The sequence below is a fragment of the Papilio polytes genome, unplaced genomic scaffold (assembly GCF_000836215.1).
Source record: "Papilio polytes unplaced genomic scaffold, Ppol_1.0 DF823923.1, whole genome shotgun sequence".
Taxonomy (NCBI): Eukaryota; Metazoa; Arthropoda; class Insecta; order Lepidoptera; family Papilionidae; genus Papilio; species Papilio polytes.
The window spans coordinates 6,335,715-6,359,536 of NW_013525281.1; the positions used below are offsets into that span (position 1 = coordinate 6,335,715).

Consider the following 23,822-nt stretch of genomic DNA (forward strand, 5'->3'; position numbering starts at 1 on the left):
TCACACATCTTTAAATTTCTTAATAGTTATTTGCAGATTGCATCACGATGTTTTTGCCACCGAAAGAGCTTTTTTTATAATATTAAATCTTCCAACGAAAAAACGTTTAACCGAAGGAAATCTTTTGGATAATGTTATATCTGACATCAGTAATGTAGACACGAACTAGTCATTTGTCGTGAAGTTTTGAAAATCCTTTCTTCCTTAGTACTTACGTCACGTCTTTAGTATTTTAGTGAAGATATTGCACAGCGTAATAATACATTCAAATAAAATTACATTGGAGTTTGTTACAGAATATAAAGAAGAATTCTCACGCATATGCATCGTATCGTTTGAATACTAAAGAATGTTTCGTTATATTTTGAATTTTATAACCATTGTTTTAGGGTAGATTTTTCAATGTTATAAAGACGTTTTGAGTACACATTTCAATGTTTGTCTTCAGTATAAATACTCATTAAATTCGTCAAACGTTACCATACATTTGCTCGAATATTTCAACAAAAACATTCATTTTTATACATATCATAGTATCAAAGAAAATGTTGCGTTGCGTCGACTTCCTTAATTTAGGGGTAAGTATTTTTGTAACTGGGTTTACTATTTTTTACTAAACAAGCAACAATTTGGTAAGCCTAATAATCAGTAAAATAAAAAAAACAGGACCTCGTAATCATTCTTTGTTTTACAGGGGACATCCGGATTTGAACCGGAGACCTATCGATCTGCAGTCGATTGCTCTACCACTGAGCTATATCCCCATATGAAGATGTACGAAAACAACATTTTTAATTTTAAACGTCGAAACAAAATTGACGCACTACGGTCACTGAATTTATTTTATTCTTTACATAAAAGTGCGGATGACGTCACTTATCTTACTGTGAACACTTCATCATCTTACTTAAAAGACAACGTGTTCCAAGCTGCATGTATTACGTGACTTGAATGCTGTGAGTTTTAGAAGTGAGTCTTTACTATAGAAGTAACTTGTTCGGATCAAAATAATGTGAACTTATACAACTAATAAAATTGAAAATATTCTACAATATATGTGCCTAAGTAAAATGAGTTAAAGCAATAAATAAGAGAATAGTTTATTCGCCCTACTTTATCTTGTTGTACTATTAAAGTTAAGATAAGTATTGCTTGTTCTCTAAATAAACTTAAAAACTAATAAGGAATAATTATAATTATTTCGCCAACAGATAGGTACATTATCCAAAAGGCATTATATTGAACTGGTCATCAACACGACGGGTATTACAGAAAAGAAATGAAACGTATATTCTATGCCAACCAGACGAAGTTGGGGCGGACCGCTAGTTCCTCACATGTAGATCCGATGATAATATAAACATATTTATGGACACAACAGTTAAAAAATTGGTCACGATCATCATCATGTTTCTCCTTATCCTACTCCCGTAAGGTCGGCGCAACGGGTTTTTGTCCTCCACATAACTAAAATATAAATCTCTGCTTTCATTTAATGAACATGCTAACCTTTTACTCCTTACGTTCTCTACCAATAGGACTACTCTCAAACTTCCAAGTTTAAATATTAAATCATTCATATTATATGAAATCGCTAGCGTTTAAAAATGTCATATTTTTATAACTTATGCCGGGGAAATGTATTTAAAACAATGCCAATGCCATCGTGTAGCGGAGCGCTTGAAACTTTTCCTTTCACAATCCGCAGGCACAGCTCACGGCCGCCCGCGAGACAATGTCGTGAATAAATAATGGCGTATACGGTTTTTTTTTTCACAAAATCACGTCAACATTCTCTCGTTATACCTATGAAAATGTTTCAACACATTCGCAGCTGTAATTTACAGCGCATGCTACGCCGCGTAGCACACCGTAGCACCATGCGGACTTCTAAAAAGCTATATCTAGTTGTGACCTCGGAATAAAATAACAAGTAAAGCCTCGATCACACATTAGATACTCAAGTTTTGCACGTTCTGCTTGCTTGTTTAAAAAAAGGAATTAAACCACTCGTCAGAACCCTTCAAACCGTTAAGCCTTGCAATACTTCATCCACACTTAAATGCTCCTCCGCGGTGAGGACCGTGGAGTCCGTGTTGACTGTGGGTTACTTTAGTAGATTGACAGATGTGTCAGGCTAAAGTAACTAAGCCTGGCTAAAATGTTTACAAAGTAACAGACAGACATACGCTTTTGCAAACCAATCTTAATATGCTGACAAAGTTTGTTAAAATTACAATCGTCACAGACAAAATGAAATATTAACATTTGTACAGGGATAATTGTTATTTTATTATTTATTACATTCACATCACGAACTCCATCTGAAGCGATAACGTAAATCTTCCAATTAAATAAAGGGTATGAAACGTGTGCAAATAAAGGTAATTATTTATTTTCAAACTAGCTGTTGCCCACGAAATTGTCCACGCAATATTAAAAAAATGTAGCCTATAATATGCCCGTCTATAACAGCTAGCCTTCAGTGAAAGTCAGGCCAATTACACAGAACAAACGCGGCTTGCGGACAGACAAAAAAACAAACATTATTTAAATGCGATTTAGTTATCAGCAACGAAAATACGAATACATCTTCCTGATATCTGGAATTTTTCTTTTGATATTACAGACACTCAAATTTTATTACATGTATAAATAATTATAAGGAGACAAGGGATTGGCCGGTTTTTATCCCTTGCTGAAGTGTTGACAATACCCTAAAACCCGCTACACACCTTCGCTTTTAACTTATTTTTAACCGAATAGTACAGTTAAAACTAAGCTGTGTAGTCAAAACTGAGAACTGTGTTATTTAACTGGCAATTAAAATGTTGCCTATAAACGTGAGTTTTATTACCTGTATATTTCGACCGTTCAATTAAAACTGGAGGTGTGTAACGTGCATAATAATTATACACTACTGAAATAAAACGTCGAGAATACATGTGTAAGACCACTGGTAATGCAGATGGCCATGGCCGTCAAGATTACCTTGGTCTGCTCGTCGTTCTCTTATAAAACATTAGGTTAAATATATCTTGAATTAAAATAAAATGTTTGAAAGCATTAAAGCGAAACTAAACAGCTTAGTATATCCAAAATAAATTTACTATTTCATAGCGAGCACAATGTTAGCCGACGGCGAACTAAAAAATTCATCCGCATAGCCCTAATTAAGTTAGCTTCAAAAGACTCCGCGCTCCAACAAAATGAAGAAAACATTACAGGAATTATGAAATTTCTTCCCATTCCTTTTATTGGTACACTCTCAATGGATTTTTCAGAATTTTTAAATTCGGTAGAGGCTGCTCGTGAAAATTCATTTTTTTTCTTTTCAAATATCATGAAACATACGAATTAAGAACTCACTTCATCTACTAATACATAAACGTATATTTCATGTACAGACTTTCGTCCGCGACTCCATCGGCGTGGAATTAATAAATACAAAAACAAATAGCCTATGTATTCTTGCACACTATCCTCTACAGCAAAGCCAAATTTCATCAAGATCCGTTCAGTAGATTAGGCTACAAACTGTAATAAACATCTATCCATCTAAACTTTCGCATTTATAATATTAGTAAAATTGTACAATATTAATATGATTTACGACTATAACATAAGTAAGCAAAAAAACTTAAATAAGTGCTCTAAAGAGATAAATAAATAAAGTCACAGTAAAGACACTGATTGCGTATAGGAAAAAAATAACAAACTGAATTAAAAAAATAATTCAGGGGACACCCGGATTTGAACCGGGGACCTATCGATCTGCAGTCGATTGCTCTACCACTGAGCTATATCCCCTATATCTATATACTGAATTTATCGTATACAATGCTTTTATTCCATTTAAAAAGAATCTCTTGAATATTTTCATGCGCTTTAAATCATTATCATCATCATCATCTCCCCTACCTTATCCTTCTCCCGTAGGGTCGGCGCACCGGGTTTTCGTCCTCCAAAGCACTCAATCATCCGTCATCTCAGTCAACACTCCCTTCTTGATCATGTCACCTTTCACGCAATCCATACATCTCTTTCTAGGTCTACCTCTACCGATGTACCCCTCCACATTCATAACTAACATCCTTCTTGTTACATGCGATTCATCCCTTCTAATAACATGCCCATTCCACTCTAACCTTAAAAATAAATATTAATACTTAATTGCATAAAAAAAAGTTAAAACATAAAACTATTTGTGGAAGAAAGACAGAGAAACTTTTAGAAACGTCAATTTCCCACATAAAATGGTATAAAAGGTATAGCGGACTCAGATAACCGGTCATCGTTAACTCACAGTTTATGTTAACCGTTGAGAAAAGTTTTATCGAGAGGAAATAAACTAGATATTGAAAAATACTGGAATTTAAACTTAAAAGAATCTATAAAAAGGAATTGTAATGCAGTATTTATGTCTCTTATACAAAAGTATCATAACAAACACAACGCGCTGTGCGCTTGTAAAACGGGTAGGTAGAGATTAAAGATTTCCATTTGGCTTGGTCATAACTTATTTAGCCACTTCCAGATTAGATTGCATAAAAATGAAAAGCGAACAAGTTATTTTTTTAATGTTCACGTAGGAATGTAGAGAAGCAGTTACCATATGCCTGCTTCCATAATGCATGCGCTTTAGAATTCAAATACCGCCCTTTATGTGTAAATTAGTAATCGGTAGATGGCGCTGTAATAATATTTTAACACGAAGAACTATTTGAACATAGAAACACAATTTGTTACTTCCTTTAGATGTAAACTTAAATAACAATAAAACAGTTGTTTTTATTTTAAAAAAAGAACTTATCGTGCGTCTCGTGTTGCGCTGACTAATGGAATTACATGCTGCATAGTAATTAAATTTCCGTCGAGCGGCGGCTGCCGGTGGCGGAGACTCCCCGAGGTATATCAAACATCGTATTAATTTTTTGATGATATATTACACGATATAGTTACATACACTTAAAGAAAAATCAGCATATAATGAAGTACATTAGTGTGAAATTATTAATAATAAAACATTCATTTATTAAAAGCTAAGCTTTCCTAAAAGATGTACATAAATACAAAATAAGTCCTACGTTAAACTATTTATAAACGAGCTGTTGCCCGCGACTTCGTCCCCGTGGTATTAGAAAACATACAAACTATATAAATAACAAAAAGCTACGTATCCCTCTGGAACCGGACATTTCTCGGGAATGAACCTTATCCATCCATCCATCTAAACTTTCGCATTCATAATGTTAGTAAGATAGACTCGCAATTTCGGCCGCGTAAAATTCAAAAAAATATACCCTATGTTACTCGGTGATAACGTAGCTTATTAATGGTCAAAGACTTTTGAAATCGGCCCAGTTGTTTTTGAGTTATTTTAATACATACAAAGATACAAATCTTTCCTCTTTATAATATTTTTGACCGACTTCCCAAAACAAGGAGGTACTCATTTCATCCGTATGTTTTTTTTTATTTATTTATTTTTATGTGTGTTACGGCATAACTCCGCCGCTAGTGGACCGATTTTGATAATTCTTTTTTTCTATACCGAGATCATAGTTCATCGAGATCCGTTTTGCAGTTTAACCGACAAACTCTAACAAACTTATCCATCTAAACTTTCGACAATATCAGTGTGATAAGATATAAATAAAAACACGACATAATATTTTTATAGTTAACTATAGCGTAGATATTTTTGCGTGAAAATGCTTGTCCTATTTTGTAGCAATTATACAATTAATTTTGTTTTTACATTAGCATGCGAAAGACTTTGTTCTTTAACTATTAAAAAATGGATAAAAGAACAGGAGGTAACATTTTGAACTGCACAGAAAAAGAAAGATAAGAAAAATCGCTACGGGATCGTAATAATGGACTATTACATAAATTATTCATAGTAGTTTCTCCGCCGGTTTTGCAGATGTTGGCTGAGAATTAACGAGAGATAATCTATAGGAACGTAACAATGAATTTCCATTTGCTAGCTTCTTTGTTTAAAAAAAAATCAACCCATTCAACAGAAGGATAGGAGAGAGTGAGATAGGTTTTGAAGGTTTTAAAATTGATGTTTTATATGTTTATAGAATTAGTAGCTTTAGCCCGCGGATCCGTTCCCTTGGATTTAAAAGAGATTCCAAAAGTGAGTTGCCTATGTGTTTTTCCAGACTGTCTTTTAACTCCATACCAGATTTAATCGAAATCCGTTCAGCCGTTTTGGCTACAAACTCTAACAAACATCCATCCATACATCTAAACTAGTTAGTTGATGCGACAAGTTATGCGACGAGACGATGGGGTCATAAACCTGAAAGTTTTAAGAATGAATGTGGATGGCTAAAAGGAAAAGGAAGACCGTAAAAAGTATGGATGGATTGTGTGAAAGAGGATATGCTTCAGAAAGGAGTGATTTCAGATATGACGGCTGAGAGATGTATGGAAGAGCAGCACATACTGTGCCGACCCTCCATAAGGGATAAGGGCAAGTATATCAGTATTAATTTTATTTTATTTATTTAAGTATGATTGTAAGGACTATACTGTAACGAAACACCAGTAGGTATCATGTAAAATAAAAAGTCGAAAACAATTCAGAGGTTAGGATTTTTTGCGTGTACAAAAATTTCAACTTCAAAGAGTCGAGTTTTGTAGACCCTTTCACATGTTTTTTACATAGTCCGTGGAATTCGCGTATTAAGCGTGTTGTTTCTTTTCATAAGGAAGAAATGTTTCCCTTTTTTCCTACATTTACATTTACAATAAATATAGAATTAAAGTTTTCATTCCAGACATTTATAAGTACATTTTTAAATTTAGAACGTGTAACTGAACTAACACACAACTGTTTAGTTTTGCTTTAATTCCTATGACCTTTTATGCTGCACACACTACTCGATTTTTAGTTGTGCAACTAAACAGTTGAATTGGCTACGAAACAAACGACAATCGCACAACAGTTGCGCGAAAGTTTAGTCAAAGGTGCGGTCGCTCTTACTAGAGGGATAACTATCCTCTTGTGCAAGAATCCTCTAACAGTGGTAGTGCCCGCTTTAACATCTTAGCATGAATGGGCCGGCACCCTCGGTGTAATACCACGACCACACAGATGACAGGCGTGAAATGGAAGCAATTCCGTGTTTCGTCTGATGAGTGTGGTGCCGGAGGCCTAATTAAGTCTCTTTCTCTTTACCATCCTTTTCTTATAAGGAGAGGATGGGAAGAGGAAGTGGATTTGACGGTGGAGGAGAAGCATAGGAAGAGGAAATATCCTCTTTATGTGCGTGTCCTCCTCTGTCGGATAAGGGTAGGCAACACATCTGCAATTGCGGATATCTATGGGCAGCAGTCGCTTCGCCATTTTGGCCGATTAAGGTGGCCGCTTGCTCGTTTGCCACCTTATGTTATAAAAAAAAAGAGAATAAAAACGAGTCCATGTATAACTTTGAAATATAAATCTATAGTTGCATCGTATCGTGTACCTAACAATAAATATATTATATTTGTACTATATTTATAATATTCTATATTCGCAGTAAAATCATTGGGGAGGATAAATTGATGACGTCATTACCTAATTACCTCAGTGACTTGCCGCACAAGCTACAGAAATTGTTTACTTAGAACAATATTTCAAAAGACCGAAAGGCAACGAAATTAACTTGTTATCAAACTTGGATAGTAAGAAAGTAATGTAAATAAATGTGGATGGATTGCAGAAATGTATGGATACTATGCCGATCCTCCGCAGAGAAGAGGACGTGATGGATGAAAATTGAAAGCCAATATATATCTATACTAATATTATAAAAAGGAAAGATTTGTAGTTTTGGACTTTTACATTTATTAAAATAACTCAAAAACTACTGGGTCCATTTAAAAAAAAGGTATGTCATCACTGACTAACATAGGATATATCTACTTTTTTTAATTCCACACGTCACGAGTAACAGCTTGTTAAAAAGGTAAATGTAATTATGAAATCGGATAATTTATTTTACGTTGAATAACGTAAGAACAAAGAAAGTTATAATGTTACTTTGTGAAGCGCATTGTAGAACGTAGAAGATAGCATTCTTCTCACGTGTAAACTGGAATAAATAAGGTGTTCTCATAGTTCCAACCATTTGTTCATTTTCTCGAGCTGACAACTGAAATCTAGATGCTACATGAAACTAGAAAGTCGCTGTATATAAGTTTATTTCATTTATGAAAACTGATTTATTATATATTTACTCTTTTATTAAAAAAAAAAACTTGCGAACTTCACCTATCAACGTAACTATATACCTATATGTATAACTATTTTTTTTATATTCGTTAACTAGAATTTATATGATAAATAAAATACAATCGCTGAGTAGAATCTTGCTAGTAATTAGGTCAAAAAGCAACGTCTTTCTTTATTTTTAGCAACTGAGCATAAAATGCACTGCTTGCAAGTTGAACATTAGAAATTTCACTTGCCATATCGTGTTTGAAGCTCGCTGGCAAAACGTGCCCTTTCTAAATTTTGTGGTTAGTTGAAGGCGTGAAGGTACTTCCAGTAATGTAAGAGCGTGCGCACATCTGTAGTCGCGCTTTGATTTCCAGTTTATATGGAGGTGGAGGAGGATAGTGTGCGCAACACTATCCGATTTTTAGTTGTGCAAATAGTTGAATTAGCTGCAAAACAATCGACAAACGCATAATAACTGTGCGATAGTTTAGGCAAAGGTGTTCGCCCGCTCTTACTTGACTCTTTATAGTCAGATATCGTCGTACTCACACTCTGCATTTGGTTGATAAAGCAATCCCTTAGTGTAAACCCAATCTCAACTAATGGTCGCCCTTAGTAAGCTATTTCAAGATAATATATGTTAGACACGGTCCTTAAATAACTGCGAAAAGCATGTTTAGTAGAAGAGCACATAAAGTATTCAATCGTATGTAGTGAATAATATCAGACTGACATTCGCCCGCGACTGCGTTTACGTGGAATTAAAAAAACAAAAGTAGTACTTTTATTTCTAGCCCAAACTGCTGAACATATATTCATAAAATTTGGCGAAAATGTAAAGGAAAGTCTGGAATAACACTGGCCACTTACTTTTTTTTTAATTCCACGTGGACGGAGTCCTGGGCGATAGCTAGTGTATTATAAAGTTCCGTTATAAAAGCAAGTCGGAAACTGAAATTCAAATTAGGTCGTTACGTTTGTGTTAAACTGGTTAGAAGGCGACGTAAATTCGCACAGAACAAGTTTTTATTATTCTTTTCAAGAATTCCCAGCTACACTTTACACCTTTATAATTTGTCTTTCAGAGTTTTTTGTTGGGGTACACGACCATTAACATCTGTTAACCATAACTTCATACGGTGTGTTTTTTATAACATAAGGTGGCAAACGAGCAAGCGACCACTAGAATCCGCCAAAATGGCGAAGCGACCGCTGCCCATAGACATCCGCAATTGCAGAGTGAGACAGAGGAGGAGACGTACATAAAGAGGATATTTCCCCTCCCTATGCATCTCCTCCACCGTCAAATCTACTTCCCCTTCCCAACCTCTCCTTATAAGAAAAGATTGGTAAAGAGAAAGGGACTTAAATTAGGCCGCCGGCACCACACTCGTCAGACGAAACACGGAATAAACGGAATAGTTACGGTATAGTTGGAAATCGACATAGTCCAAATCATAGGCGCCAAGAGGGAAAGGGGAGAAACTAGTATATACACCCCCCTCAACCCATCTGGCGATGCCTGTGGTCCAAATGTTTGCATCACAACTGATAGGGTATAATATTTCTGCAGACACTTCTATTCTTTGGTAACTCTTTGTAGCTTAAATTTTTGTACCGACTTTAAATGTATATGACACAGAGGTACAATCAGTTGACATACGCGACTCTAAAATGATATGATGTCTTCCATAACCTGTTAAGAACGAAATTTGCCATTTCTGAGTACTATCGGAGGTGATTGGCATGTCTGTATTAGGATATATCCATATTTCCAAATTGTGTTCTTTTCGTGTAGTGGTCTCTGGATGCCACAGTTTTTTTATTCCAATTTAGTTATATAGTGATGTTGATTAACGTATGTACTGAAATGTAAAATAAAAGTCGTAAATAGTTTCAATACATTCATAAGACCACTTCAGCCACGTTCAGAATGTTCCAACCAATGAATAGATCGACGAGTTTTATATTTGAAACACGTAACTCTTTACATTATCTGTACGTTGAAATAACACAAGAATTCAGATTCCACTGAATCGCGACCATGACATATTATTTTAATCCAAAGTGATTTTAATTTTATTTACCTTTTTGTTATAACGAAGGCCATTTGAACCTCGTCTCTTATTATACAGATAGCATTAAATTTTTAATATTTTCTGTCAGTTTTTAATTTTGTGTTTCAATTAAGTAGAAATTTATTATGTAAATTACTTTGTAAGTATTTAATTTCAAACAATATTCAGAATAGAAGTTAAGTCAATCAAGCATAACATATCGGACATTCCCGTCGCTTATTACATCCTGACTCCGACTTCTATGACGCATTTTGATTGGCAGATGACAGTTTGAGGGATTCAGTACTCGAAATCCGTATGCAATGTCATGTCACACAGTTTCATGACTTCCTCTTCGTTCAACTATCAAACACAATGTTAAATATATACAATTGAGTTAGAGAAAATCAATGATTATTTTCAAAGAGATGTTTCCTTTCCAAACGTTTTAATAACAACTAGTAGCTTTCGCCCGCGACGCCCTCCGTGTTGAATTAAAAAGAAACAAAAGTGAGTAGCCTATGTGTTCTTCCAGACTATTGTTAGCTTTTTAACTATTTTGATGTATTCTGTATTCTTGAAGGTTATTTAGTCTGTGCTATAAATCAATGCCATTTGTCATAGTTTGAAATAACGATATAACTTTGTAATGGTGATCCAAAACAGTATTTAAAATATTTATGTCATGGTTTCAAAATGTCGTAATTGTGCTTGTTATGTTAATAATCGAATAGTAGTCGGATGTCAAAAATAAGGGTGTTGCATTAGCTCGACGACACGACGGCCATATCGGTAAGGTTATTCTGTGCAAATTGGAAGAAAACATAAGAGGTAATGAAGACTATATTTTATTAAAGCATAACATGGCTGTGACGCCCATACTATCCTCTACATCTAAACCAAATTTCATCGAAATCCGTTCAGCAGTTCAGGCTACAAACTCTAACAAATATCCATCCATCCATCTAAACTTTCGCATTTAAAATATTAGTATGATTTAAATTTTGATTTTAAATTTGCAATTTCAAGTGGTAAGGTATTATTGCCCTCTGAAAAAAACACAGTAGCAAATACTCTTAATATTTTCCTTAGTCATTTACTGTAAGCAGTAAAACAAAATGTAGCAAATCTTTGAACAACCATAAGCCGCGTTGCATCTTGAAAAATTTGCAATATATTCGAGTCTTAACGCTGTCAGCTTGGAAAATGGAAAGATGGTTTTCCTAGAATAATTTTCAAAGTAAGTCTACAATCCGATGCATATCCCAGTTATTCTATGATACTTTTACATAACAAATTTAAAATTTAACATTATTTGGAAATACTTGCAGTCTATTAGCTTCTATGTACATTAAAATTGCGTGGTATTTTAGCAAAACGTTTTGATTTATAGTATAATTTTTCTTATGTAGTAATATTATAAACACTTCAACTAAATTTAACTAAAGAAAGTAGATACTAGTTAACACATTAGTAGAGCGTGGTTTAACATTGTCGCACGAATGGGCCGACTCGCCTGGTGCAAAACCACGACTACAGAGTACAGAAGTGGAAGCAATCCCGCATTTCGTCTGATGATTGTGGTGCCGGACTAATTTTAGTCCCTTTTCTTAAGAAGGAAGGATGGGAAGGAAAAGTAGACTTGATGGCGGAGGAGATACATGGGAAGGGGTTATATCTCTTTATATGCGCCTCTACCTTCGTCGATTAAGGATAAGCAACATAACAGCGAATGTTTCTGGGCAGCGGTGGCTTCGTCATTTCGGCGGATTCAGGTGGCTGCTTGTTTGTTTGCTACCTTATCTATACTTCTATACTAATATTATAAAGAGGAAAACTTAGTATTTTTGTATGTATTGAAATAACTCAAAAACTACTGGACCGATTTTAAAAATTCTTTTACCATCAGAAAGGTAATTTATCTGTGAGAAACATAGGCTATATTTTATTATTACTTATGTTTAGGAACTATTGATAAACAGCGTGTTTCTGAACGCCGGCGTTAAAAAATCACTAAACTTTAACTTTTCTCGGCTTACGCTGCCTAAACCGATAGAGGTATATAAAAATGATGTATTAAAAAAATTGTAGATCTCAAAAAGTTCTACAGAAAAGTCCGCGATAGCATATATCTATCTTTAACGGTTTTCTTACAATAACCACTTTTTTGTTGACAAAATGAATTAAAAACCTCACGCTATTTGCAGCGTTCTTTTATTGATTTCAATATTAATCCTTACCCAAATAAATGCATTTGTTATCAGGAGAATTTATTGTAGAATAAAATTGTCCTAAACAGTATTTGAATTGGACTAATAGTTTAGAAGATATCGCGAACACAAACAATAAGGGTAACCGAAAAATCAGCTTACAAGCTACCGGGCTTAGAAATTTGGAATCTTGCATAGGTAGATTTATGTTATTACGTACGTAGATTACTACTATGTTAATACTTTTGGTAATAGGTTGAAAAAAAGGGAGAACGTAATAGGTTATATTTGTAACTTCAAGTGGGCGAAGTCGCGAGCAACAGCTAGTGATATAATAAAGATAGTAGTTACTTAGTAGTAAGTGACGTTTTCACGTTCAAACTCCATACTATGCGAAGCGTATATATATAGAATCTATCTTGAGAATCGATAATCAGGTTCAGTCATATCTTTTATATACAAATCATAAACAACTAAAAATAAAATACGTTTGCTTAGAACTGTCACGACGAGCGTGCCAACTTGACGCGGAGACAGAAGTTTTGGAACACGTCTGGAATGCTAATTAAGATGAACAAACAGACATCTCTGCAATGTTAAACATCTTGAATACATTTCAAGAGAATGACAATTAATTTCGTGCCATTTCTGTTACTTTTATAGCACTACGTTTAAACAAGAGGTCATTGACCTCGAGCTCATAAAAAACTATGATCAAAAATGATAAATCTGCATATAAATGACTCTAGTTTTTTATTTATTTTTTATTTTGAGATTTCAAGCACTCGTGGTTATTGCAGTCAATCCCTGTTATAGGATTATTGAATATCCACTTAGTTAAAGTAACTATTTGTAATTCAATTCCATACAATGACTACTGGTAACCATTTTGAGCCATTGACAAGTTCCTTTTTAAAAAAATACATGAAATAAAACCGTTTTAAAAAAAACGTCATGGCCAGTAAAAAGTCGCTCTAGCGAAATTTCATTCATATTAAACAAAAAGATTCCAACCGGAATGAAAATAAAGTACTCACTTAAGTATCGTCCGGTTTAAAAATTTAAAAACACTGAAATGTTACTTTTCCGTTTTACGTCGTGCTTTTATATTTAATCCAGTAAAAGGACGAGAAGAGTTTAAATCATAATCTATACTCTATACTATTATAATAAAGCATAAACACACACTTCTTTGTTGCCTAAGATGTCAGCAATTACAGCATATTTTTGAATAATTATTTTTTTAATAAAAAGCCCTTCACTTACGTCACGCTTTAGGCTATATATTTCCACGCCATTAAACTTAGGGGGTTTATATTTTGGATAAAAAAATGTGGGAAAGAGACCATAAGTTGCTGCCAACATCAAGAAAGAAAGTTTGCTAAGATTTATCATGTCATGTTATGTTATTTTTGTATTTCCTATTGATAATTTGACAAATGTAAACAATAAAAAAATCATAATTTCATGCGGATGAAGCCGCACGGGAATAGTTAGTCGTAAATAAAAACCAAATTTTACATAATATCTGCCGTGCTCAAAGACCTTAACAATAATTTAACTGTTTCTATCCAAATTATTGGAATTCATCGCCACCAGCTCATACGTCCCTAATGAGGGATTGAAGCCTACCCTAAGTAAGAAATTATTGACTACGCCATAACTAACCACATTGGAAAGTGGGGGTTGGTGAATACTAATATTAATAATTGAAAGATGTTATTAGGTTTAAAACCTATTTTTTTCCTTAACTACAACAATTTAATATCGACTAACGTCGGGGATATAGCTCAGTGGTAGAGCAATCGACTGCAGATCGATAGGTCCCTGGTTCAAATCCGGGTGTCCCCTGCAAATCTTGAAATGAAATAAAATTTAGTTTTTTTTTCAAACTAAAACATAAATGTCCTTTTTGTCAACTCGATGAAGCGCAAGCCTTCCAAGAACATACTTTTTTACGGCCGATAGTTTGATCGGATTAGGTAAAAGTCAAAATTTTGTAAAAAAAAAACGATGTACCTTCATACATGTTCATACTGATTATGAGCAAAACTAAATTATCGGCCGATAAAAAGTCTGTAGTCTGTACCAAATTGTTATCCCTCTCATTTTCTTTAACAAAACAGACACGACCAAAACCATTTCTACAAACGCCCTGGGTGAAATCTACAATGTCCTCTTGTTCAGTATTTTCGAGGGGGGAGGGACTTACAAAATTATCTTGCAATGTGGCTTCTATTTCGTTCAGCACCCTGGGCGGTCGTCTAACCGACTAACGCCGGCCTTGAAGACGACGAAGTGATGCTACAGTTTTGTGCGACTATGTTGTTGATTTCATATCTCTAGCTCAGACTATCAGCGAATGCGTGACGACTGCGAGAAGGGCACTGTTAGACGGGTTATAAAAATATTGATAACCTTATATATCTGTATCTAATAAAAATTCAACGGAACACACACGCTTTTTAGTTAGAGAAAATATTTGATTGTTTGCATTGAATAATTTCAGAAATTCGTTCGCTATTAAAAAGCTATATTACCACTGGATAACCTAAGCTATAATAGAACATACTAGCTGTTGCTTGCGACTTCGCTCACGTGAAATTTAAAAATATAACCTTTTTTTTATAACATAAGGTGGCAAACGAGCAAGCGGCCACTTGAATCCGCCAAAATGGCGAAGCGAACGCTGCCCATAGACATCCGCAATTGCAGATACGTTGCCTACCTGTATCCGACAGAGGAGGAGACGCACATAAAGAGGATATTTCCCCTTCCTATGCTTCTCCTCCACCGTCAAACCCATTTCCCCTTCCCATCCTCCCCTTATAAGAAAAGGATGGTAAAGAGAAAGGGACTTAAATTAGGCCTCCGGCACCACACTCATTAGACGAAACACGGAATTGCTTCCATTTTACGCCAGTCTTCTGTGTGGTCGTGGTATTACACCGGGCGTGCCGGCCCATTCGTGCTAAGATGTTAAAGCGGGCACTACCACTGTTAAACTATGTTAACCCATGTTACTCAGCGGTAATCTAACTTTGTAATGGTAAAAGAATTTAAAATTGAACCAGTAGTTTTTGCAGTAATTTCTCATTATAATATTAGTATATATTACATTATCGGGAAGGAAATGGTTATGACAGAAAATATATGGGAAATATGTTCTTTGCCATCCAAGCGAAGCTGTGGCGGATCGCTAGTAATATTTTGAAAATCTATTAATTAAAATCAGGTTTTAAAAATTAACTATTTTATTCAATATACATACTTATACGAGTATAATAAGTAACTACTTAGTTCCACAAATTATTCCATTTACATTTTCCTCATATTCATCTACATTTTGACCAACTACGTCAACATAATCAACTAAAAGTAATAAAGATATTTCTTTACACGGTATAGAATTGTTGCCTATGCTTAGTTTTGATAAAGATGTTTCTGAAAATTCACTATAATTGATATAAGGTATCCTATTATTATCCAGTATTAAGACGTCTAAATGCTCCGCTTCCTCCAATATCTCCTTCTGGTAGCGAACGATTTGATTGTAAGACAAATCTAAAACGTTTAACCTAACAAGGCCTCGGAATGCTCCATATTTAAAACCAGTAAGAAAGTTATGGGATAAATTCAATGTTTTCAAATGGACCTTATTTTTTAATGCACCAGGTTGAATATATTCTATTCTATTGTAACTTAAATCAATCTCTTGTATGCGGTAGACATTCGATAGAAAATCTTTATTGATATATCTTATCTCATTGTGACTAAGTACAAGATTACTTAAGAATCTTAATTTGCTGATGTTCAGTTTATTTGGATTTTCTAATCTTGCATTAGACACAACTAATTCTCTCAGCTGACATCTTTTCTCAGACCCAAAAGTCAAGTTATTTCTTAACGTATCTAATTGCAATCCTGATATGTTTAAAATATCTATATTATATAACAAATCGAGAGTTGTGAAAAAATCTACATTATTAAAGTTAACATTATATGATAAATCTAAATAACGTAACCTTTTTAAATCCATAAATGTGACATCGTGAAATTTTAACAAGTTGTTGTATGATAAATCTAAGTAAATAAGATTATAAAGTAAATCAAATGAGATGAATGTGATATCCGACAAGTTGTTATTGTTTAACAAGAGTGTTTTTAATTGCTTCAAATCTGTTACTGAGATAACAAAAATGGTAAGCTTGTTAAATGACAGGTCAAGCTGTGTTACATTACCTGTGCCGCTGAAAGCCTTACTGTACAGACTTGTAATCCCACAATGTGACATATTTATATTTTGCAATCTATTCATATGATTAAATGAGTAACCGTTCACCTCAGGTATTTCCGAAAATGAAACATCAATATCTGTTAAAATTTTTGATGCGAATACATTTGAAAAATCAGACAATGAACTCGAAATTGCTACCTCGGTCAACATATTCAATTTCTTGAACGTGTTTAATTCTATTTTGGTAATAAAATTATGCGATATATCTAAAACTTGGAGGTTATCTAAATCTTTAAAACAATTTTCAGGTAGATTCGATATCAGATTATTTTTTAATGAGATTGATATCAAATTCAAAAGATCACTTTTGTCAAAATCAAAATCCTTAATATTGTTGTAAGAAAGGTCTATTTGTTTTACGTTATTGAGTAACTTGAACGAGTTCTTTGACATATTATTAATGCTATTATTATTTAACAATAATATTTCTAGTTTATTTAAACCATAAAAAGCAAAATCTTCTATAGCAACTAAATTTTGGTGCGAAATTTCAAGTTTGTTGATGCCATTCAGTCCGCTAAACATTCCACGGGAAAGACTTCCTTCTAAAATATTATTGTTTAATGTTATTTGTGAAATATTCCTACTCTCAAATAAATCATTTGGTATATTTTTCAAATTATTACCAGACAAATAGATTGTATCTAAACAAACTGTTTCATCGAACGATTCTTTTTCAATATTATCTAAAATATTATCACTTAAATCTAAACATTTCAATGATGACAGTTTACGAAATGTCCAAAAAAGAATCAGCGATATATAATTAGAACTCAAATCTAGTTTGATTACATTACTTAGGTTTTTTAAATCGTCGTATGAAATATTATCAATAAAGTTATTTCTCAGCGACAATTGCTGCAACTTTGCAAATCCTAAAAAGGAAGAGTTTATAACTACGATATGATTGTATCCAAGATCTAAGCTTCGCAAATTTTCAGCTCCCCTAAAAGTCATTGAATTTAAATCCATCAAATGGTTAAAAGATAAATTTAAATCTTCTAAATAATTAAATCCATTAAATATTCCATCTGGTACAACATCAATTAAATTATGAGATAAATCCAATGTTTTTAAATTTGCATAAATATTGTGTTTGATGTTTAATTCTATTCTCATGATTTTGTTGTAGGAATAATCTAGTGTATGCAGGTAAGAGTACGTTATTTCGTTAGATAGTTTGGCGACATTTAAAAGATTGTGGGAGATATTTAATATTTTCAAATTGGGTATAGAATCCAACGTCGGTTGATTATTAAACCGGTTATTACTTAAATCGAGTGAAACAATGCGTTCAATGTCACTGTTTATCCACGCAATGCTGTCCATGTTACCAAAATCGGATCTTCTAAAAACTATAGACATTAAAAACTGTGTCTCATTATAATATGCGGATGTACATAACTGGTCGGTTTCCCACAAATTGAAACTGTCCTCACATTTAACATCAATTTCATGCGTATTGTTATTACATTTACTAAAACACCCAAATGTTGACTTCTTTGTCGATTTATTTGACAAAACCGGTACGATTAAAACCATCCCTGAAAAAAAAAGAAAAATGAATCATTTCTATTACATATAATTGACAATATAAATATTAAAAATTTTAACAAAAAATCATTATCATCAGCTCACAATACGTCCCCACTAAGGGACTTGGAGCCTACCATAAGTTAGGGGTGACTAGGTCATAGTCAACCACGCTAGCCCACTGCGGGTTGACTTCACACCTATCTTTGAATTTCTTCGCCGATATGTGTAGGTTCCGTTTTGTGTTCCTTCGCCGTAAGAACGTCAGGTAAATTATGTAATTATTAGTTATTCGAACCCAGGACTCGTAGATTACAAGTCAAGTGCTTAATCCCCTAAACCATCGACGCTCTTACGTTAAAACAAACATTCGTAAACAAAAGAAAAACATATTTTTAACGTAGATAGAATGGTCATTCTAAAATGATGTTTTAACAGAGCTATGAAAATCTGAATGGAACTTACATAAAAGCGATCTCATCTTAATTATCTGCATCTGTAATAAAATAATATGGTATAATGTGACAGCCTCTTTCGCCGAAATATCGAAGTGATCTTTGTCCGTAGACATCTGAACTTGTAGATCTGGTATTAAGGAGAGGATCATTTCCCCTTTCCTGTGTCAAATCCACCTTCCCATCCCATCCCTTATTAGATAAAAGTGGGAAAGGTGAAGGGAACTGAAATTAGGCCTTCTCCACACACTAAATAGACGAAACGCAGAAATAATTCAACTTCAAATTCAACTGTCTTTTGTGTGATCGCAGTATTTCACCGGTATAGGCGGCCTAATTTTTTAAAACAACTCTGCAGTCCGACAGTGGTAATGTATAATAGTTTCACTTCAGAAAATAATTTTTCTGAGCACACATAGATAAACTAGTTTTAGCCCGCTACTCCGTCCGGGTGGAATTAAAAAAAGTGAGTAGCCTACATATGTGTTCTTCCAGACTATCCTCTACATCTATACCAAATTTCAGCGATATCTGTTAAGCCGTTTAGGCTACAAACTCTAACAAACATCCATCCATCCATCGAAACTTTGGCATTTATAATATTAGTATGATGTATGATGTCAGATTGGTAAACAATAAGACAATAGTAAAAATTCATTTACAAAATTACTTACCAACAGTCAACTCGAACTAATAGTGGATATAGAATTAGTGGACAGTAAATAACTGACGCTCTGAAGTTGATATGAAGCAACCACTATCGTTTCTAAGTATAGACCTTCACGGATCATATGGAAGTTGGCAATTATGTAAACTAACAACGTAATAGTGAAAGCGCTTCAATGTCAATGTCGCTTTTTCCGTAATTCGAAATTACTGAAAAAATGTCACATATGCTGATCTTATAAGTAGTGTTACTTGCTGAGCTATGCTAACTTTACTGGTTATTATCGATTCTGACTAATTAAGACTACCTCGTACTTACTTAAATAATCCTATATGTCTATCAACTTATGAAAATCGTTAGCGAATCGAAAGATGATGGCAATTTCTTCTTTCTTGTAACTCTAAAAACTAGCGGTCGATTCCGATTAATGTCAGAGAACTGCCATAAGATCCTTGTAGGTCTATACCCAGGGGTTATCTATAGAGGTCAAAGTTAAACAAAGACATTAAAGAAATATATAGACTAGACGTGAACATTTTCACACCGGCAATTGCTTTGAAAGGTACTATATTAGTTATCGTAGTAGTATTATAAGTTTAGTACGCCAAATCATGTCTTTTATAGTTATTTTTTAAATATTTAACACAATTATAATAATCTTTTATCATAAAATAAAGTAAAAGGCGTCACAAAATAAAACAAAAACATTTAAATATGGTTTTGTTTCACCTATTGGCAATTCAACAATAGGCATTATGCATATGACGCCAAATTGTAAACTTTTTTTAAGTATACTTTATTACTATAAAAACAGTCCTGCAAAGATTTTTTAAAATATAATGTGATTTAGTGGCAAAATTTAATCATTAAAAAGTGTCTTTTTTCAAATTCCCTCGCTAAGTGCTAAAACGCACACTATTGGTCGAAGCAAGTGGCTTATCTAATATGACGTCACTGTGTTGACAATACACAGTTCATTTACGTTAGTTTATATAGAAATACACTCTTGAAGTATTTTACTGGAAACATGATATCCAAACCAACTTTAAAATAAAAAATTAATGAATACAATTATTAATTACCATTTATTTGTACCAGGAATAATAAAAATGAATCGATTTTTGACTTTTTGACCTTGAGAAACTTTGTTGTGTTTTACGTCGAAGTGACATTTGAGCGTATGTTATGAATGGAATAGACGATCGACGTCAATCGTCTCATGACAACTCCGGTCGCGTTTTAGTCGCTCGAAAATGATCGTAATTTTATTTTATTATTTTTAGCTCAATGGTTGAATATTTTCGCGTCAAATTTTTTTTGTGGTTATTTTATAACAAGTAGAATCGTATACAAAAAGAAAAAAAATACATGCATATTCCCTATTACAGTATTGATTACAGTGTAGAGAATTTAGCGGTGACAGAAATAATAGCGAAATCCAATTCGATTACGTACGGCTGCAGTAGTAATAAACATTTATTTACTCTCATTATTTGTTATGGTCATTATTAATTTGAGAAAACAGTGTTTTTTATTTCATAAGTAAAAACTATAAATCTATCGATTACAACTTCTATGAGAATAAAAATTGAAAATCGATAAGATTCATGACTAAATTTACACAACCCATCCCTACTAAATTTGAAATGAATCAAACTAATCTAAATTATTTAGACAAACTATAGTTAAACATTGAACAATATAGTTTCATAGTGCTGCTAAATACGGGGAGTAGATTTCAAGAATGTTTAAATTCAATAATACCAAACTTTATACTAAATAAACATCGTCACATTGTAGTGTGTGACAAAACAACGCTGTACTAAAAAACTAGTTGTCTCTTTCTAAAGGTTATCCTTGTCAAAAACAAAAGCATTGTTATATTTCACTTATGCTGGGTTTCTGAAGTTACCATGTAATTTATCATTGCTTATTGCTTCAATATTGTGAACTTGAAAAAATTTTCAACGGAGTAAAACCCAAGGTACGTAGTACGGAAACGCATTTCTTGAAGTTATCGAACCAAAAACTAACAATTGGTTTAAAGTAGCTGAGAAACCTGCCGTTATAGTAGAAGCTTCATGTGTTAGTAAAATATAAATAAAAAAACAGCTGTTCCCGTGCGACTTCATCCGCATGAAATTATGAAAATTTTATTTTATTGTTTACATCTGTCAAATTATCAATTACAGATGTCAAAATGACATGACGTGATAAATTTACTTCCTTGATGTTGCCAGCAACTTATAGTCTCTTTGTCCCATAAGGGTTTTTATCCAAAATATTTACCTCTAAGTTTAATGGCGTTAAAATATATAGCCGAAAATGTAGGTCTATTTATTAAAAAAAGAATTATTAAAAATATGATGTAATTGCTGACATCTTAGGCAACAAAGGAGTGTATGTTTACGCTTTATTATTATAGTATAGATACATGAACATAAATAATTGGCGTTTCTTAACTTAAAAATTATAATAAACTATTGTAATTCGATATCTCTGACGAATTTTGATACATGATATGACCTACAGTTTATTACTAAAGACGCTATCGGGGACTTCCCCTGAACAATGTTGCCATTCTAATATTAACTGCCTCTCATGCCAATTATTCTTTCTTAGGCCGTGTTAAGTAATCTGTATATTTTTAACTTTTTTTTATGTATTACCGCAAGTAAGTGGGTGATTCAAGGTAGATTACTTAATCGTTACTATACGTTCAATCGTTAATTGTTATGGTAAAAATATAGTAAGCCTTACGCAGAAATATCACTGCCTACCTCGGCTGACACCGATATCAAAATAATAATTGTACAATATAGACAAACCAACTACAATAAATGAAGTTTAAGTAAGCCAAGGAATTATTTCGTTACTTTTTAGTGTATTGTTTTTTTAGAATATTTTATTTGGAAGACCATTTAAATTTAAAAAAAAAGTTAAGTTAGCTAATGGCCACTTGTCAACGTCAAAATGGCGAAGCAACTGGTGCCCATAGACATCCGCAATTACAAATTACCTAAGTACAATCTACGGAGCGATTGAAAGAGGATTTTTTTTAACATAAAGCAGCGCTTGACCACGATTCCACCTACGCTAAGTGAAGACCCGACCGAAGGATAGATGCGCGCTAGCTCAATAAGTGCCGTTTCACCCTGCTCTTGAAGGCAACCACATAACTGCGTTCCCTTCTTCAAAAGCAATTCCTCTTCCCACCATTTCTTTATAAGTTCAGGAAGGGAATAAAATTGGGTGAATAATAACGTTGGGATGTATTAAGTTATCTGTTATTTAAAACATGGAATGCGTTTCAAAGTAACGGAATCGTCTTTCAATGTAAGTCTTAACATCAGTTCTCAAACTATTTTTACTACTTTTGTCCGACTAGAAGTTGGTTAAAAGGATTTTCGGGGACATTATATCGTGCACATATTTTTATTTATGTAAGTAACTAATCTGGTATTATATTGTTTTGAATACCAAACATTTAAAATTGGTTTTATTTTATTCCTCATTTTGGTTATTTTACTGTTATAAATACGAATGTTTAGATGGATGGATGTTACTACGTATCTCCAAAAGTTCTTAACGGATATCGATGAAAGGCACAGATGTAGAACATCCTGAAAGAACCCATAAGTTAGTTATACTGATCTTTTTTATTTAATTTCGTCCGGCTAGAGTCGCGGGAGACAACTAGTACACTTATAAGCATGTCAAAGTTTGGGAATCATACGGAATACTAACTATGCTTACTAAGGTTTTGTAGTGTTTGTTACTTGGTATTTATACTCCAAGAATTTACACGCACACATACAGATCAAGATAATAAACATACATACGATCAAATTAAACTATTTGCCATAGATTAGTGCAGGTAGAAATCTATTATACTGTATTTACACAAGAGAAATGGGCGTATCAATTTTTAGGGGTTTTTTCACGTTAATTTTTTTGCATATAAGGTGTTATTGTGTTTATGTACACGTCCCAACTAAGCTGAAGCCTACCTTAAATTATGGATGACTAGGCCTTAATCAATAAACGCAGAGCCCATGATAGAGTGAGCTGGCGGCGCACTGCGAACGCCATCTACCCACTTTTGGGACGTACGACAATAAGAATGCACACGACCACACAGAAGCCAGGCGTGAAGTGTGTGGTACCGGAGGCCCAACTTTAGTCCTTTTTCCTTCCCATCCTTCTTCTTATACGAAAAGGATGGATAGGGAACGTGGCTTTGACGGTACAGGAGACGCATAGAAAGGGGAAATATCCTCTTTATGTGCATCTCCTTCTCCGTCGATCAGGAGGTAACGCATTCGCTATTGCGAATGTCTATGGGCAGCGGCCGCTTCGCCATTTCGGCGGATTCAGGTGGC

General features: G+C 33.8%; 1 protein-coding gene, 1 long non-coding RNA gene and 3 other non-coding genes across 5 annotated transcripts; 1 reads left to right on the plus strand and 4 right to left on the minus strand.

Moving 5' to 3' along the window:
* Positions 1 to 692: 692 nt before the first annotated feature.
* On the minus strand, positions 693 to 764 carry Trnac-gca. The gene has a single exon. It is a non-coding gene; the product is annotated as a tRNA-Cys (tRNA).
* A 2,974-nt stretch (positions 765 to 3,738) lies between these two features.
* On the minus strand, positions 3,739 to 3,810 carry Trnac-gca. Its single transcript has one exon. It is a non-coding gene; the product is annotated as a tRNA-Cys (tRNA).
* Positions 3,811 to 14,267: 10,457 nt separating this feature from the next.
* Trnac-gca lies at positions 14,268 to 14,339 on the plus strand. Its single transcript has one exon. It is a non-coding gene; the product is annotated as a tRNA-Cys (tRNA).
* Positions 14,340 to 15,780: 1,441 nt separating this feature from the next.
* Positions 15,781 to 17,742, minus strand: LOC106102145 (leucine-rich repeat-containing G-protein coupled receptor 5-like). Its single transcript, XM_013281554.1, has 4 exons — positions 17,583 to 17,742; positions 17,091 to 17,471; positions 16,731 to 16,862; positions 15,781 to 16,412 (listed from the first exon to the last, which is right to left on the minus strand). The coding sequence occupies exons 1-4, from the start codon at positions 17,740 to 17,742 to the stop codon at positions 15,781 to 15,783; spliced, it is 1,305 nt and encodes a 434-aa protein (XP_013137008.1).
* A 271-nt stretch (positions 17,743 to 18,013) lies between these two features.
* On the minus strand, positions 18,014 to 19,516 carry LOC106102278. Its single transcript, XR_001225557.1, has 3 exons — positions 19,448 to 19,516; positions 18,784 to 18,814; positions 18,014 to 18,329 (listed from the first exon to the last, which is right to left on the minus strand). It is a non-coding gene; the product is annotated as an uncharacterized LOC106102278 (long non-coding RNA).
* Positions 19,517 to 23,822: the final 4,306 nt, after the last annotated feature.